This window comes from Vulpes lagopus, chromosome 3 (genome assembly GCF_018345385.1).
Source record: "Vulpes lagopus strain Blue_001 chromosome 3, ASM1834538v1, whole genome shotgun sequence".
In the NCBI taxonomy this organism is placed as follows: domain Eukaryota; kingdom Metazoa; phylum Chordata; class Mammalia; order Carnivora; family Canidae; genus Vulpes; species Vulpes lagopus.
Genome location: NC_054826.1, coordinates 78,270,997 through 78,288,401, shown reverse-complemented (window position 1 = coordinate 78,288,401; position 17,405 = coordinate 78,270,997). Strand labels below are relative to the sequence as shown.

The window sequence follows — 17,405 nt, the reverse complement described above, 5'->3', positions numbered from 1 at the left end:
GCCTGCCTGCGGGCCCTCCTCGCCCCGCCCCAATCCCCGCCCCCAGGCCCGCCCCCAGCCCCTAGCAATTCCCTGGCACCGCCCCCAGCCACCAAGCCACCAGGCCACCCGCAACCCGCCCCCCACCTTCCGCCCGGGCCCGCCTGCACCTTCTCACCGAAGGACATGCCCTCCCTCCCCCGCGGACCACCGTCCCTTCGGCCCTCAGCCACGACGTCCACGCTCCGCGGGCCCAGGACACCAGATGGCCCGACCGCCCGGGGCCTCAGGCCCCGTTGGCACCGGGCTGCGCGCTCCGTGGCCCCGCAACAGCCAAGGCCACAGCGACGCGGGGGCGGCCGGCACCCATGCCGAAAAGGGCCGCGCGGAACACAGCAAGAGACACAAGAGAGACTCGCTCCGCGCCTGGGCGTGGGCGCCGCGCACGCACACAGGCACACGGCCCCGCGGCGGTTCGGCTGATGGGCAGGAATGGGGGCAGAACGGCATCCCTGACACCGTGGCTGCAGGGCCCGCGGCTGCCAGGGCTCCTAAGGCAGCTCCAGGGCCTGCGCCCCTCCGGCGGGGTGGCTGCCTCGCCCCCACAGGCCTTGTGGCCCAGCTCCGAGTGCCCGTGTCCCTCCGTCTGTGTGTGTGTGTGTGTGTGTGTGTCTGTCTGTCTGTCGTGGGCACCTGTGTCTGTGTCCCTGCCTGTCCGAGGATGGGGTCCGGCGGCGCGGGCGGCCCCGGCTTGGCTTTGAGCCAGGCCGGCTGAAGAACAGGAGAGGCCAGGGGTCGTCCGGAGCCGGCCGGCGCCGGCCCGCGGCACCCCCCCAGCCAGTGAGCGGTCCGATGTGGGGGGCGGCGTGCCATCCGGGGAGCCGAGCGGCGGCGACGCGCCCGCCAGGCCGGGGACGGGAGCGCGCCCGGGCTCCGGCGACAGCCTCCGCTCCGGGGTGCGGGAGGCGTCTTGGCCCCCACCCCCCCCGCCCGGCCCGGGGCAGGCGCCCTCCGCCACCCCGGGCGCGGCGCGGGAGGCTGGGTCAGTCAATCAATCAGTCGGGCCGGCAGGCGAGCATGCAGGCGGGCAGGCGCGATCGGGCGGGAGGAGGGCTGAGGAGCGGCGGGCGCCTGGCCCGGAGAGGCGCAGAGCAGGCTCTTGGGGCGCCCAGCGGCAGCCGCGGACGTCTACGGCCATACCACCCTGAACGCGCCCGATCTCGTCTGATCTCGGAAGCTAAGCAGGGTCGGGCCTGGTTAGTACTTGGATGGGAGACCGCCTGGGAATACCGGGTGCTGTAGGCTTTTTTTCCTCGGCCTTTTGCCTGCCTTCCTGTCTGTCCCTTGGCCGCCAACGCCCCCCTCGACCAACGCGGCGGCGGCGGCGGCGGCGGCGGCGGCGGCGACGGCGCCCCCCTCCGGGCGACCCGTGGCATGGCCCCCGCCCCGCCGGGAGCACCGCAGGGTGCCGCGGAGCACCGAGCGCGCCCGCTGCACCGGCAGGAGGCCACACACATGCACCACCTCCTCTTCCTCTCAAGCCCTTCCACCTCGCAGCCCTTCAAGCACGCCCACCCACGTCCTAGCGGGCCGCGCGTCCCAGGGGGCGGAGGGGGCCCGAAGGGGGCCAACGGAGGGGACGGGGCGACAGCAGGAACCTCGGGGCCCGGGCGGGGAGGGGGCGGTCGCTGGGGGGAGCCGGGCGGGGGCCGGATCCCGTCTCCGCAGGCTTGCGAGCCCCTCAGGGGGGCCGTGGCGGGGCTTTGGGGGCCCAGGCCGGGGCCGGGGCCGGGGCCGGGGCCGGGGCGGGGCCGGGGCCGGGGCCGGGGCCGGGCCTGCCTGCGGGCCCTCCTCGCCCCGCCCCAATCCCCGCCCCCAGGCCCGCCCCCAGCCCCTAGCAATTCCCTGGCACCGCCCCCAGCCACCAAGCCACCAGGCCACCCGCAACCCGCCCCCCACCTTCCGCCCGGGCCCGCCTGCACCTTCTCACCGAAGGACATGCCCTCCCTCCCCCGCGGACCACCGTCCCTTCGGCCCTCAGCCACGACGTCCACGCTCCGCGGGCCCAGGACACCAGATGGCCCGACCGCCCGGGGCCTCAGGCCCCGTTGGCACCGGGCTGCGCGCTCCGTGGCCCCGCAACAGCCAAGGCCACAGCGACGCGGGGGCGGCCGGCACCCATGCCGAAAAGGGCCGCGCGGAACACAGCAAGAGACACAAGAGAGACTCGCTCCGCGCCTGGGCGTGGGCGCCGCGCACGCACACAGGCACACGGCCCCGCGGCGGTTCGGCTGATGGGCAGGAATGGGGGCAGAACGGCATCCCTGACACCGTGGCTGCAGGGCCCGCGGCTGCCAGGGCTCCTAAGGCAGCTCCAGGGCCTGCGCCCCTCCGGCGGGGTGGCTGCCTCGCCCCCACAGGCCTTGTGGCCCAGCTCCGAGTGCCCGTGTCCCTCCGTCTGTGTGTGTGTGTGTGTGTGTGTGTCTGTCTGTCTGTCTGTCGTGGGCACCTGTGTCTGTGTCCCTGCCTGTCCGAGGATGGGGTCCGGCGGCGCGGGCGGCCCCGGCTTGGCTTTGAGCCAGGCCGGCTGAAGAACAGGAGAGGCCAGGGGTCGTCCGGAGCCGGCCGGCGCCGGCCCGCGGCACCCCCCCAGCCAGTGAGCGGTCCGATGTGGGGGGCGGCGTGCCATCCGGGGAGCCGAGCGGCGGCGACGCGCCCGCCAGGCCGGGGACGGGAGCGCGCCCGGGCTCCGGCGACAGCCTCCGCTCCGGGGTGCGGGAGGCGTCTTGGCCCCCACCCCCCCCGCCCGGCCCGGGGCAGGCGCCCTCCGCCACCCCGGGCGCGGCGCGGGAGGCTGGGTCAGTCAATCAATCAGTCGGGCCGGCAGGCGAGCATGCAGGCGGGCAGGCGCGATCGGGCGGGAGGAGGGCTGAGGAGCGGCGGGCGCCTGGCCCGGAGAGGCGCAGAGCAGGCTCTTGGGGCGCCCAGCGGCAGCCGCGGACGTCTACGGCCATACCACCCTGAACGCGCCCGATCTCGTCTGATCTCGGAAGCTAAGCAGGGTCGGGCCTGGTTAGTACTTGGATGGGAGACCGCCTGGGAATACCGGGTGCTGTAGGCTTTTTTTCCTCGGCCTTTTGCCTGCCTTCCTGTCTGTCCCTTGGCCGCCAACGCCCCCCTCGACCAACGCGGCGGCGGCGGCGGCGGCGGCGGCGGCGGCGGCGGCGGCGCCCCCCTCCGGGCGACCCGTGGCATGGCCCCCGCCCCGCCGGGAGCACCGCAGGGTGCCGCGGAGCACCGAGCGCGCCCGCTGCACCGGCAGGAGGCCACACACATGCACCACCTCCTCTTCCTCTCAAGCCCTTCCACCTCGCAGCCCTTCAAGCACGCCCACCCACGTCCTAGCGGGCCGCGCGTCCCAGGGGGCGGAGGGGGCCCGAAGGGGGCCGACGGAGGGGACGGGGCGACAGCAGGAACCTCGGGGCCGGGGCGGGGAGGGGGCGGTCGCTGGGGGGAGCCGGGCGGGGGCCGGATCCCGTCTCCGCAGGCTTGCGAGCCCCTCAGGGGGGCCGTGGCGGGGCTTTGGGGGCCCAGGCCGGGGCCGGGGCCGGGGCCGGGGCCGGGCCGGGCCTGGGACTGGGCCGGGGCCGGGGCCGGGCCTGCCTGCGGGCCCTCCTCGCCCCGCCCCAATCCCCGCCCCCAGGCCCGCCCCCAGCCCCTAGCAATTCCCTGGCACCGCCCCCAGCCACCAAGCCACCAGGCCACCCGCAACCCGCCCCCCACCTTCCGCCCGGGCCCGCCTGCACCTTCTCACCGAAGGACATGCCCTCCCTCCCCCGCGGACCACCGTCCCTTCGGCCCTCAGCCACGACGTCCACGCTCCGCGGGCCCAGGACACCAGATGGCCCGACCGCCCGGGGCCTCAGGCCCCGTTGGCACCGGGCTGCGCGCTCCGTGGCCCCGCAACAGCCAAGGCCACAGCGACGCGGGGGCGGCCGGCACCCATGCCGAAAAGGGCCGCGCGGAACACAGCAAGAGACACAAGAGAGACTCGCTCCGCGCCTGGGCGTGGGCGCCGCGCACGCACACAGGCACACGGCCCCGCGGCGGTTCGGCTGATGGGCAGGAATGGGGGCAGAACGGCATCCCTGACACCGTGGCTGCAGGGCCCGCGGCTGCCAGGGCTCCTAAGGCAGCTCCAGGGCCTGCGCCCCTCCGGCGGGGTGGCTGCCTCGCCCCCACAGGCCTTGTGGCCCAGCTCCGAGTGCCCGTGTCCCTCCGTCTGTGTGTGTGTGTGTGTGTGTCTGTCTGTCTGTCTGTCGTGGGCACCTGTGTCTGTGTCCCTGCCTGTCCGAGGATGGGGTCCGGCGGCGCGGGCGGCCCCGGCTTGGCTTTGAGCCAGGCCGGCTGAAGAACAGGAGAGGCCAGGGGTCGTCCGGAGCCGGCCGGCGCCGGCCCGCGGCACCCCCCCAGCCAGTGAGCGGTCCGATGTGGGGGGCGGCGTGCCATCCGGGGAGCCGAGCGGCGGCGACGCGCCCGCCAGGCCGGGGACGGGAGCGCGCCCGGGCTCCGGCGACAGCCTCCGCTCCGGGGTGCGGGAGGCGTCTTGGCCCCCACCCCCCCCGCCCGGCCCGGGGCAGGCGCCCTCCGCCACCCCGGGCGCGGCGCGGGAGGCTGGGTCAGTCAATCAATCAGTCGGGCCGGCAGGCGAGCATGCAGGCGGGCAGGCGCGATCGGGCGGGAGGAGGGCTGAGGAGCGGCGGGCGCCTGGCCCGGAGAGGCGCAGAGCAGGCTCTTGGGGCGCCCAGCGGCAGCCGCGGACGTCTACGGCCATACCACCCTGAACGCGCCCGATCTCGTCTGATCTCGGAAGCTAAGCAGGGTCGGGCCTGGTTAGTACTTGGATGGGAGACCGCCTGGGAATACCGGGTGCTGTAGGCTTTTTTTCCTCGGCCTTTTGCCTGCCTTCCTGTCTGTCCCTTGGCCGCCAACGCCCCCCTCGACCAACGCGGCGGCGGCGGCGGCGGCGGCGGCGGCGGCGGCGGCGCCCCCCTCCGGGCGACCCGTGGCATGGCCCCCGCCCCGCCGGGAGCACCGCAGGGTGCCGCGGAGCACCGAGCGCGCCCGCTGCACCGGCAGGAGGCCACACACATGCACCACCTCCTCTTCCTCTCAAGCCCTTCCACCTCGCAGCCCTTCAAGCACGCCCACCCACGTCCTAGCGGGCCGCGCGTCCCAGGGGGCGGAGGGGGCCCGAAGGGGGCCGACGGAGGGGACGGGGCGACAGCAGGAACCTCGGGGCCGGGGCGGGGAGGGGGCGGTCGCTGGGGGGAGCCGGGCGGGGGCCGGATCCCGTCTCCGCAGGCTTGCGAGCCCCTCAGGGGGGCCGGGGCGGGGCTTTGGGGGCCCAGGCCGGGGCCGGGGCCGGGGCCGGGGCCGGGGCCGGGGCCGGGGCCGGGCCTGGGACTGGGCCGGGGCCGGGGCCGGGGCCGGGGCCGGGCCTGCCTGCGGGCCCTCCTCGCCCCGCCCCAATCCCCGCCCCCAGGCCCGCCCCCAGCCCCTAGCAATTCCCTGGCACCGCCCCCAGCCACCAAGCCACCAGGCCACCCGCAACCCGCCCCCCACCTTCCGCCCGGGCCCGCCTGCACCTTCTCACCGAAGGACATGCCCTCCCTCCCCCGCGGACCACCGTCCCTTCGGCCCTCAGCCACGACGTCCACGCTCCGCGGGCCCAGGACACCAGATGGCCCGACCGCCCGGGGCCTCAGGCCCCGTTGGCACCGGGCTGCGCGCTCCGTGGCCCCGCAACAGCCAAGGCCACAGCGACGCGGGGGCGGCCGGCACCCATGCCGAAAAGGGCCGCGCGGAACACAGCAAGAGACACAAGAGAGACTCGCTCCGCGCCTGGGCGTGGGCGCCGCGCACGCACACAGGCACACGGCCCCGCGGCGGTTCGGCTGATGGGCAGGAATGGGGGCAGAACGGCATCCCTGACACCGTGGCTGCAGGGCCCGCGGCTGCCAGGGCTCCTAAGGCAGCTCCAGGGCCTGCGCCCCTCCGGCGGGGTGGCTGCCTCGCCCCCACAGGCCTTGTGGCCCAGCTCCGAGTGCCCGTGTCCCTCCGTCTGTGTGTGTGTGTGTGTGTGTGTGTGTCTGTCTGTCTGTCGTGGGCACCTGTGTCTGTGTCCCTGCCTGTCCGAGGATGGGGTCCGGCGGCGCGGGCGGCCCCGGCTTGGCTTTGAGCCAGGCCGGCTGAAGAACAGGAGAGGCCAGGGGTCGTCCGGAGCCGGCCGGCGCCGGCCCGCGGCACCCCCCCAGCCAGTGAGCGGTCCGATGTGGGGGGCGGCGTGCCATCCGGGGAGCCGAGCGGCGGCGACGCGCCCGCCAGGCCGGGGACGGGAGCGCGCCCGGGCTCCGGCGACAGCCTCCGCTCCGGGGTGCGGGAGGCGTCTTGGCCCCCACCCCCCCCGCCCGGCCCGGGGCAGGCGCCCTCCGCCACCCCGGGCGCGGCGCGGGAGGCTGGGTCAGTCAATCAATCAGTCGGGCCGGCAGGCGAGCATGCAGGCGGGCAGGCGCGATCGGGCGGGAGGAGGGCTGAGGAGCGGCGGGCGCCTGGCCCGGAGAGGCGCAGAGCAGGCTCTTGGGGCGCCCAGCGGCAGCCGCGGACGTCTACGGCCATACCACCCTGAACGCGCCCGATCTCGTCTGATCTCGGAAGCTAAGCAGGGTCGGGCCTGGTTAGTACTTGGATGGGAGACCGCCTGGGAATACCGGGTGCTGTAGGCTTTTTTTCCTCGGCCTTTTGCCTGCCTTCCTGTCTGTCCCTTGGCCGCCAACGCCCCCCTCGACCAACGCGGCGGCGGCGGCGGCGGCGGCGGCGGCGGCGGCGGCGGCGCCCCCCTCCGGGCGACCCGTGGCATGGCCCCCGCCCCGCCGGGAGCACCGCAGGGTGCCGCGGAGCACCGAGCGCGCCCGCTGCACCGGCAGGAGGCCACACACATGCACCACCTCCTCTTCCTCTCAAGCCCTTCCACCTCGCAGCCCTTCAAGCACGCCCACCCACGTCCTAGCGGGCCGCGCGTCCCAGGGGGCGGAGGGGGCCCGAAGGGGGCCGACGGAGGGGACGGGGCGACAGCAGGAACCTCGGGGCCGGGGCGGGGAGGGGGCGGTCGCTGGGGGGAGCCGGGCGGGGGCCGGATCCCGTCTCCGCAGGCTTGCGAGCCCCTCAGGGGGGCCGGGGCGGGGCTTTGGGGGCCCAGGCCGGGGCCGGGGCCGGGGCCGGGGCCGGGGCCGGGGCCGGGGCCGGGCCTGGGACTCGGCCGGGCCGGGGCCGGGGCCGGGCCGGGCCTGCCTGCGGGCCCTCCTCGCCCCGCCCCAATCCCCGCCCCCAGGCCCGCCCCCAGCCCCTAGCAATTCCCTGGCACCGCCCCCAGCCACCAAGCCACCAGGCCACCCGCAACCCGCCCCCCACCTTCCGCCCGGGCCCGCCTGCACCTTCTCACCGAAGGACATGCCCTCCCTCCCCCGCGGACCACCGTCCCTTCGGCCCTCAGCCACGACGTCCACGCTCCGCGGGCCCAGGACACCAGATGGCCCGACCGCCCGGGGCCTCAGGCCCCGTTGGCACCGGGCTGCGCGCTCCGTGGCCCCGCAACAGCCAAGGCCACAGCGACGCGGGGGCGGCCGGCACCCATGCCGAAAAGGGCCGCGCGGAACACAGCAAGAGACACAAGAGAGACTCGCTCCGCGCCTGGGCGTGGGCGCCGCGCACGCACACAGGCACACGGCCCCGCGGCGGTTCGGCTGATGGGCAGGAATGGGGGCAGAACGGCATCCCTGACACCGTGGCTGCAGGGCCCGCGGCTGCCAGGGCTCCTAAGGCAGCTCCAGGGCCTGCGCCCCTCCGGCGGGGTGGCTGCCTCGCCCCCACAGGCCTTGTGGCCCAGCTCCGAGTGCCCGTGTCCCTCCGTCTGTGTGTGTGTGTGTGTGTGTGTGTCTGTCTGTCTGTCTGTCGTGGGCACCTGTGTCTGTGTCCCTGCCTGTCCGAGGATGGGGTCCGGCGGCGCGGGCGGCCCCGGCTTGGCTTTGAGCCAGGCCGGCTGAAGAACAGGAGAGGCCAGGGGTCGTCCGGAGCCGGCCGGCGCCGGCCCGCGGCACCCCCCCAGCCAGTGAGCGGTCCGATGTGGGGGGCGGCGTGCCATCCGGCGAGCCGAGCGGCGGCGACGCGCCCGCCAGGCCGGGGACGGGAGCGCGCCCGGGCTCCGGCGACAGCCTCCGCTCCGGGGTGCGGGAGGCGTCTTGGCCCCCACCCCCCCCGCCCGGCCCGGGGCAGGCGCCCTCCGCCACCCCGGGCGCGGCGCGGGAGGCTGGGTCAGTCAATCAATCAGTCGGGCCGGCAGGCGAGCATGCAGGCGGGCAGGCGCGATCGGGCGGGAGGAGGGCTGAGGAGCGGCGGGCGCCTGGCCCGGAGAGGCGCAGAGCAGGCTCTTGGGGCGCCCAGCGGCAGCCGCGGACGTCTACGGCCATACCACCCTGAACGCGCCCGATCTCGTCTGATCTCGGAAGCTAAGCAGGGTCGGGCCTGGTTAGTACTTGGATGGGAGACCGCCTGGGAATACCGGGTGCTGTAGGCTTTTTTTCCTCGGCCTTTTGCCTGCCTTCCTGTCTGTCCCTTGGCCGCCAACGCCCCCCTCGACCAACGCGGGGGCGTTGCTTAACTTGCTTATTTCTTGGGGTATAGTGGAGGCAGGGAGTCTCATAATTTGGTAGAAAAGTCATCTGTTTGGCTGATACTTGTAATCTCCATGTCCATATTTTAGGTTTCTTTCTTTCTTTTTTTTTTTTTTATATTTTAGTTTTCTAAATGCAATTCTTGTTATTATCGTTTGGTTTTTTGAATTTTGTATGTGAGTTCTGTCAGTGTATTCTTCCAAATTCGGAAATCTTCAGTCCATATTTTGTAAATATCCTGTGCATGTCTTTATTATTTATATTCTTATGTTCAGGATCTTGTCTTCCATGGGAGATCTTCTCCCCCAATCCTCTTGTTATCTCCCTTGAAGTCTTGTGAAATAGGCTATCAAATTTTGAGACAGATAGGTAGATTCACTTCATCTCACTGCAATATTAGATGTTATACCTTTGGTATCTCACACGATTTTCTCTATCAGGGAATGCAAGTTCTTACTTATATTCCTTGGAGCACAGGACTAAATCTCCTTGACTTCAGTGCAAAAGTGTTTTGATCTCTGCCCGCACTTTTGATATTTCCTCTTTCAAGGCTTTGAGATCTCAGTCCAAATTATTTCATCTTGGTCATCAATCCCCCTTCTCTCTTAAAAGTCTGGAAGACCTCAGTACATATTTTTCCCTGATCTCTGCCTACATCTGGTGAAATCTCCTTTCTGATGCTTTGAGATATCTGATTCCAAACCTTGTATTATTTGGCCAGTGTTTCACGAGATCTAGTCCTCCAAGCCTCTTGAGATCTCAGTTTAAATCTGGCTTGATCATGCCTTCTGGGTGACTCATTCGTTGAGCATTTAACTTTGGCTTTATTCATTTTTTTGGGGGGGTCCTATAATGGAGGCTTGCTTAGACTTCCTGCAGGGAACTTGCTTCTTACTCTGCGTATGTTTCTGACTCTCTCATGAGTAAATAAATAAAAACTTTAACATTAAAAAAACGTATATATATCACAAGATGTCTACCCTCAAATTGTGAGGTCTCATCCACCAAGCCTCAGGAAATCTCAGACCAAATCATGTAGACTCCATTAAATCTCATGTGACTTCTGTGCAACTCTCACTTGCATTTTCCTTGATCACCTCTGACAAGTATTGGGTGATCCAAATCTCACATGATTGTGCCCATCATTTCTTGAGTTCTCTGTCTAAATTTCACAGAATCTCATCTCATGTCTCGTGAGTTATCCTCTGTGAAGCCTCATGATTTCTCAGGCCAAATTGCATGTGATCCTGTCCAGGCATTTGTGAAATTTCTTCCACCAAGTACTGTGAGTTCTCAGTCCAAATCTCAGTAGGTCACCGCAAAATATCATAAGACTTCAGTGTAAATCTTGTGAGGTCTTGGCTCACAGTTTTAGTGACCTCCTCTGCCAAGCCTCAGGAAGTTTCAGTTCAAGTCTCCTGTGATCTTAGCCAGGCATCTCATGAAATCTACTGCAGGAAGCTTCATAAGATATCATGTGATCATGATATGTCATGTGATCTCCTCCCACATCTTGTGATCTCTCCTCTACCAAGCATTGGGAGATTTCAAGTCCAAATCTCTCATGATCTCAGCCCTCAAATCATGAGATCTCCTCCTCCAAACCTGACAAGATCTCATTAAAATTTCGCATGATTTTGCTTCCCCTCTTGTGAGATGTCAGTCCAAATCTTTGTTGATCTCGGCCTGCAGTGCTGATGCAGATCTCCTCTGCCAATCCCTGAAAGATCTCACTCCAAATCTCACGTAATCTGGTCTTCTATCTTGCAAGAACTCCTCTGCTAAGTATTGCGAGGTCTCCAGCCAAACCTCCCATAATTTCAGCTAGCAATTGGTAAGATGTCCTCTGCCAAGCCTCACTAGATCTCAGGGCTAATCTCATGTGATCTCGGCTGGCAATTCTGCAGAGTATCCTCTGAAAAGCCTCTCAAGATCTCATTCCATATCTATTATGATCCCAGGCCGCATATTGTAAGATTTCCTCTTTCAAGCCTGACATGGTATCAGGACAAATATGCAAGATCTCAGCCAGCATGTTGCATGATCTCTTCTACCTACCCTAGCAAGATCTCAGTGCAAGTCTCATGTGATCTTGTCCTGGCAATGGTGATATTTCCTCCATTAAACGTCGAGAGGTCTCAGTCCATATCTCAAGAAGTCACCGCCAATTCTCGCATGACTTCAGCACAAATCTCTTGAGGTCTCACCAGGATTGTCCAAGATCTCCTCCGCCAAGATCATGAGATCTTGGCCTGCAATTCCAGTGGTCTACTCTGAAAAAGTCTTTATATCTCTGTCCAAATCTCACGTGATAACAGCTCTCATTTGGTGAGATCTCTCTCAAATCTTGCAGGATCTTCACAGGCATTTTGCAAGATCTCATTACACATCTCCTGAAATCTCCTCCCACTGTACTTGTGAGATCACAGTACAAATCTTGGGTGATATCTTAGCTCGTGAGCTCTGCTCCCTCAAGCTCCCCCCCCCCCATTTCAGTCCAAATCTCATGAGATCTCAGCCGACATCTCCAGAGATCTACTCCTTAAGGCCTCACGAGGTTTCTGTCCAAATCTCACGTGATCTTCACCCGAATTTGCGAAATCTTGGTCCATGTTTCTGGAGATCTCTTCCGTAAGCTTCGTGAAATCACAGTCTTTTTTTAAAAATATTTTATGTATTCATTCATGAGAGGCACAGAGAGAGAGAGAGAGGGGGGCAGAGACACAGGCAGAGGGAGAAGCTGACTCCATGAAGGGAGCCCTACGTGTGACTTGATTCCAGGTCTCCACGATCAGGCCCTGGGGCCGAAGACGGCGCTAAACCGCTGGGCCACCGGGGCTGCCCATGAAATCACAGTCTAAATATTGCATAATCTTGGCCCATGTCTCACAAGTGACATGAGGTATTAGTCCAAATTTCACGTGATCTCGGACCACATTTTGCAACATCTTTTCCACCAAGCCTCGAGAGATCACAGTACAAATATAGGTAGAGATATCTCCGCCTATTTTTGTGAGATCTCAGCCCACATTGTGTGAAATCTCCTTCACCAAGTTTTGGGAGATCTTAGATCATATCTCATCAGATCTCCTTCACCAAGTCTCATGAGTTCTTAATCCAATTCTTGCATGATTTTACCCACATCTTGCAGTTCTCCTCTACCAAGTCTCATGAGGTCGCTGTCCAATTATCGTGTGATTTTGGCCCATGCCTCTTGAGATATCCTCTATCAAGTATTTTGAGGTCTCTACCGTATCTTGATCTCTTCCACCTCTTACCTAGAGATCTCAGCGCACATCTCGCGATATCTTCTCCACCAAATTTCGTTGGATCCTAGTTCAAATCTTGTGATATCTCCTTCACCAAGTGTGGTGAGACTTCAACTGCCATCTGTAATTTTTAGAGCAGAGATCCTTTATCTCTTTGGTTAGGTTTATTCCTAGGTACCTTGTGGGTTTTTTTTTTTTTTTGTGCAAATGTAAATGGCATATATTCCTTAATTTATTTTCTTATGTCTCATTGTTCGTGTAAAGAAATGCAACTAATTTCTGTCCATTGATTTTATATCCTGCCACATTGCTGACTTGCTGTGTAAGTTACAGCAATTTTGGGGTGGAGTCTTTTGGGTTTTGCGTTTTCATGGCATCTGCAAAGAGTGAGAGTTTGACATCTTTGTTAATTTGAATGCCTTTTATGTCTTTTTGTTGTCTGATTGCTGAGGCTAGGGCTCTTAGTACTATGTTGGACAACAGTTGTAAGAGTGAGCATTGTCATATCCAAAAACTCGTTTTTCCCCATTGAGAATGATATTCACTGTGGGCTTTTTGTATATTGCTTTCATGATACCAAGATATGTTCCTTTCATCCCTACACTATGGAAAATTTTAGTCAAGAAAGGATGAGGTATTTTATCAAACTCTTTTTTTGCAATAATTGAGAGAATCATTTAGTTCTTGTCCTTTCTTTTGATAATGTAATATATCACATTTATTGATTTGCTGATGTTGAACCACCTTTGCAGCCCAGGAATAAATCCTACTTGGTCATGGTGAATAATCCTTCTAATGTACTTTTGGATACTATTGACTAATATTTTGGTTAGAATTTTGTCATCCATGCTCATCAGGGATATTGGTTTGTAATTCTCTTTTTTGGTAGGGTCTTTGGTTTTAGGATCAAGGTAATGCTGGTCTCATAGAATGAGTTTGGAAGTTTTCCTTCCATTTCTATTTTTGAAGCAGCTACATGAGAATAGGTATTAGTTCTTTAAATGTTTGGTAGAATTCCCCTGGGAAGCCATCCAGCCTTGGGCTCTTGTTTGTTGTTGGGAGATTTTTTTTTTTATGACTGCTTTAATTTCTTGCTGGCTATGGGTGTGTTCAGGTTTTCTCTCTCTTTTTTAAGATTTTATTTATTTATTCATGAGAGAGAGAGATAGAGACAGAGACAGAGACACAGGCAGAGGGAGAAGCAGGCCCCATGCAGGGAGCCTGATGTGGGACTCAGTCCCAGGCCTCCAGGATCACACCCTGAGCTGAAGACAGATGCTCAACCACTGAGCCACCCAGGGGTCCCAGGTTTTCTCTTTATTCCTGTTTCAGATTTGGTAGTTTATAAGTTTCCAGGAATGCATCCATTTCTTCCAGATTGCCTAACTTGTTGGCATATATTTGCTCATGATATGTTCTTATGATGTTTTTTATTTCCTTGGTGTTTGTTGTGATCTCTTCTTTTTCATTCTTGATTTTATTAACTTGGATCCTTTCTGTTTTCTTGTTGATAAGACTGGTTAAGGGCTTGTTGACCTTATAACTTCTTTCAAAGAACCAGCTCCTAGCTTCATTGATATGTTCAATTGTGGGTTTTTTTGGTTCCTCTTTCATTGATTTCTGCTCTGTTCTGTATTATTTCCCATTTCCAGTTTGGTTTATGCTTTATTTGCTGTTCTCTCTCCAGCTTCTTTTGATGTATGGTTAGCTTGTATATTTGAGACCTTTCTTGTGTCTTGAGAAAGGCTTGTATTGCTATGTACTTCCTTCTTAGGACTGCCTTTGCTGCATACCAAAGGTTTTGAACAGTTGTGTTTTCATTTTCATTTCTTTCTATGATTTAAAAAAAATTCTTCTTTAATTCCCTGGTTGATGCTTTCATTATTTAATAGGATGCTCTTTACCCTCCAAATATTTTAGTTCCTTTCCCATTTCCTCTTGTGATTGAGTTCAAGTATCAAAGCATTGTGGTATACAAATAATAATCTGTGGTTGTCTTCCCCTCAACCCCAGCCCCCGCCCCCAAAAAAGATAAAGATAAGCCACCTCTTAACATAGACAGAACTCACATAATCTTGGGGCAAATCATGCCAGTTCTCAGGTTACCTATCAGGAAAACCTCAGACCAAATCTCAGGAGATCCCTGGACATATCTTGAGAGATCAAAGGCCATTGTGGAACTCAGCCAAAATCTCCTGAGAGGTCGGGCCTAATCTCACAAGATCTATGGCCAAATCTTGGGAGAACCGATGAGAAATCTTATGGAAACTTGGCAGGACTGGGAACTCCCTAGCCTTGACTCCTGTGCAACTAATAGCTAATGTTGGAACATTCTTGGTTTGGGGAACCTTGGGAGCACCTGGCATTATACAACTGCCCATAGATGTCATTCTGATGTTAAGATTCAATACGGAGCACTGAAATAGGGATTAATGGCCTCCAGATCTCTTACAGTGATTAAGTTAGAGGTGATAGAAAAAGGAGTCCAGTAGACACCAGGAGAGGCAAATGAGCATAGGAGCTGACTCATCTGAACACACAGGAAGACTCCCCAGGTGCTTTCCTAGGATTTCCACATTTCAGGACAATATGTCTGAGACTCACCAGCTGCAGAAATAAGCCACCTCTTCTATTTGCCAGATCTCAGTTGATCTTCGGGGAATTTCATGCAATCTCAGTCCAAATATCATGAGATCTTATTCAAAATCTTGTGAGAGCATGGGCCTCACTGGGGAGATCAAGAGCCCAAACTCATGACATCTCTGGTCAAAGCTCCCGGGCCTTCAGCAGCTCTGACACTTTCTAGCAGAGCCTACTTGGACTGCTTAAGTGGATAGGGATGGCATATGCCAGGATTGGGCACAACTGCCAATATTTTCAGTTTTACAAATGCACAAAGGCATGAACTGCGGGAAGAGATGAAGTGCTTTGCACTTAAACCCTGGAGTTTCAACACCCTGAGTTCTGTGGGGATAACAAGGTAGCACTGAACTCAGGACGAATGAACTCTGTGACCACTTATTCACATTAAAATGTTGGCAATAGAAACAAGAGGGCAGGAGGTGAAGGCAAAAGGTGAGCTAGACATCTGGGCACACAGGCAGGCTCCCTGGAGACCTGGCCTTTTCCATGTTTTCAAGACTTAGAGGCTATCTCCATCTTTCTTGCCATCCCCCCCAAAAGATAAGCCATCTCTTTCCTTGGCCAGATCTATGTCATCTTGTAGCAAATCATGGGAATTTTCAGGCTACATCTCAGGAATCATCGGACCAAATCTTATGATCTCTAGACAAATCTTTTGAGATCAAAGGCCACTACTTGGATCTAAGCCAAAATTTCCTGAGACATCTGTACAAATCTCAGAAGATCTATGGCCAAATATCACAATACCTGGAGCTAACCTCATGGGAACTTGGCAAGGGTGGGAACAACCTAGGCAGGACTCCTGTGCTGGATAATAGCACTGAGACATTCATATTTTGGGGATTCCTGGAAACATCTGGCATTCCACAAATACCCTCAGATGCCATTGTGATATGTGGTTCAAAACAGGACACCAAAATAGGAATGAATGGCCTCCAAGTCCCTTATCGACATGACCTTAGAGGTAATAGACACAGGAGGGCATTAGGTGCAGGAAGAGGCAAGGAGCCAGGAACTTAGCTCATCTGAACACATAGAAAGGCTCCTTGGGTACTTTTCAAGGCTTCTGACATTTCAGAAAGGCCTGTTTTAGATTCACCTGCAGACAAGTCACCTCTTCCCTTTGCCAGATCTCACATGATCTTGGAACATGTTTTGGACGATCTTAGTTCAAATCTCATGAGATTTCATCAAAATCTCCCAATATTGGAACCAGCCATCAAGATCTAGGGCCAAATTTCATGAGACCTTTCTTTAGCCAAAGCTTCCAGTCCCTTGAGGGACTTGGCACTCCCTAGCAGAGCCTGCTTTGTGCTGCATAACTAGGTAGGGATGGCACATGCCCCGATTGAGCACAATTGCTAATATTTGCAGTTTCACAAATGCTCCCAGATAGGAACTGCAGGGAGACACATGGTGTCTCACACTCAAATTCCTGGTGTTTCAGCATCGTGGGTGAAGTGGGGGTAACAAGGTAGTAGCAATTTCAGGATAAATGGGCCCTGTGGCCTCTTAGACACACTAAACTGGATGTGATAGAAACAGGAGGGCAGATGGAGAAGGAAGAAGCAATGTGCCCTGGAGCTGGATATCTGAGCACACAGGCAGACTCCCTGGAGGCTTTCCTAGTCTTTCAACAGGTTAAGGCTCTCTGTGTTTGTCTCACCTCACTCTAGTAAAAAAAGATAAGCCACCTCTTTCCTTAGCAAGGTCTCCTATAATATTTGGACAAATCTCAAAAACTCTCAGGCTACCCCTCAGGAATCCTAGGACCAAATCTCATGAGATCTCTGGACAAATCTTGAGAGATCAAAGCTTACTCCTTGGAACTTGACCAAAATCTCTCAAGTGGTCAAACCTAGTCTTGAGAGATATATGGATAAATTTCATGAGACATGGAGAAAAATCTCATAGGAATTTGGCAGGGGTGGGATCTTAGCCATTTTGATTTGGGGTCAAAATGAAATAGGGATGAATGGTCTCCAGATACCTTACTGGCATTGTTATAGGTGAGAGACAGGAGGGCATAAGGTGCAGGAAGAGGCAAGGAGTCTGGGAGCTGGCTTATATGAACACAAGAAGTCTCCCTGGGTGCTTTCCCAGGCTTTTCACATTTCAGTACAGTCTGTTTGAGACTTACCATATGCAGAATCTAGCAACGTCTTCCCTTTGCCGGACCTCACTTGATCTTCAGGCAAGTCTTGAGTGATCTCAGTCCAAATCTTGTGAGACTTCATCGAAATCTCAAAAGATCATGGTCTTATGGTCAGTGAGATCTAGGTCCAACACTCATGAGATCTCTGGACAATGCTCCTGGGCACTTGGTAGGACCTGGCACTCCCTAGGAAAGACTGCTTTGTAACTACTTAAGTACGTAGGTATGGCATATTCCAAGATTGGGAACAACTGGAAATATTTGCAGTTTCACAAATTCTCCCAGACACGTCCTGCACCAATACATAAGGTGTTTCATCCTATACCCCTAGTGATTCAGCATCCTAGGTGAAGGGGGAAGGGAACATCGCACTAATTCCAGATGAACGGGCCCTGCAGCCTCTTATTCACACTAAATTGGAAGTGGTAGAAACAAGAGGACTAGAGGAAAAGGAAGAAGCAATGTGCCCTGGAGATGGATATCTGAGCACATAGGCAGACTCCCTGGAGGCTTTCTCAGTTTTTTAACACTTGAATTCTGTCTGTGCAAGTCACTACCCACCACCCCCAGAAAAAAAGATAAGTTACTTCTTTCTTTCGCCAGATCTCATGTAATTACACTCAAATTTCC

General features: G+C 59.0%; 1 protein-coding gene and 5 non-coding genes across 6 annotated transcripts; all 6 read left to right on the top strand.

Moving 5' to 3' along the window:
* The first annotated feature begins 244 nt into the window (after window positions 1–244).
* LOC121487026 (collagen alpha-1(I) chain-like) lies at window positions 245–17,269 on the top strand. Its single transcript, XM_041748498.1, has 10 exons — window positions 245–627; window positions 1,975–2,443; window positions 2,578–2,751; window positions 3,845–4,267; window positions 4,398–4,571; window positions 5,687–6,109; window positions 6,242–6,415; window positions 7,532–7,954; window positions 8,089–8,262; window positions 17,123–17,269. The coding sequence occupies exons 1-10, from the start codon at window positions 245–247 to the stop codon at window positions 17,267–17,269; spliced, it is 2,964 nt and encodes a 987-aa protein (XP_041604432.1).
* LOC121488591 lies at window positions 1,166–1,284 on the top strand. The gene has a single exon (XR_005987191.1). It is a non-coding gene; the product is annotated as a 5S ribosomal RNA (ribosomal RNA).
* On the top strand, window positions 2,982–3,100 carry LOC121488579. The gene has a single exon (XR_005987186.1). It is a non-coding gene; the product is annotated as a 5S ribosomal RNA (ribosomal RNA).
* LOC121488568 lies at window positions 4,802–4,920 on the top strand. Its single transcript, XR_005987180.1, has one exon. It is a non-coding gene; the product is annotated as a 5S ribosomal RNA (ribosomal RNA).
* On the top strand, window positions 6,646–6,764 carry LOC121488507. The gene has a single exon (XR_005987126.1). It is a non-coding gene; the product is annotated as a 5S ribosomal RNA (ribosomal RNA).
* On the top strand, window positions 8,493–8,611 carry LOC121488398. Its single transcript, XR_005987044.1, has one exon. It is a non-coding gene; the product is annotated as a 5S ribosomal RNA (ribosomal RNA).
* Window positions 17,270–17,405: the final 136 nt, after the last annotated feature.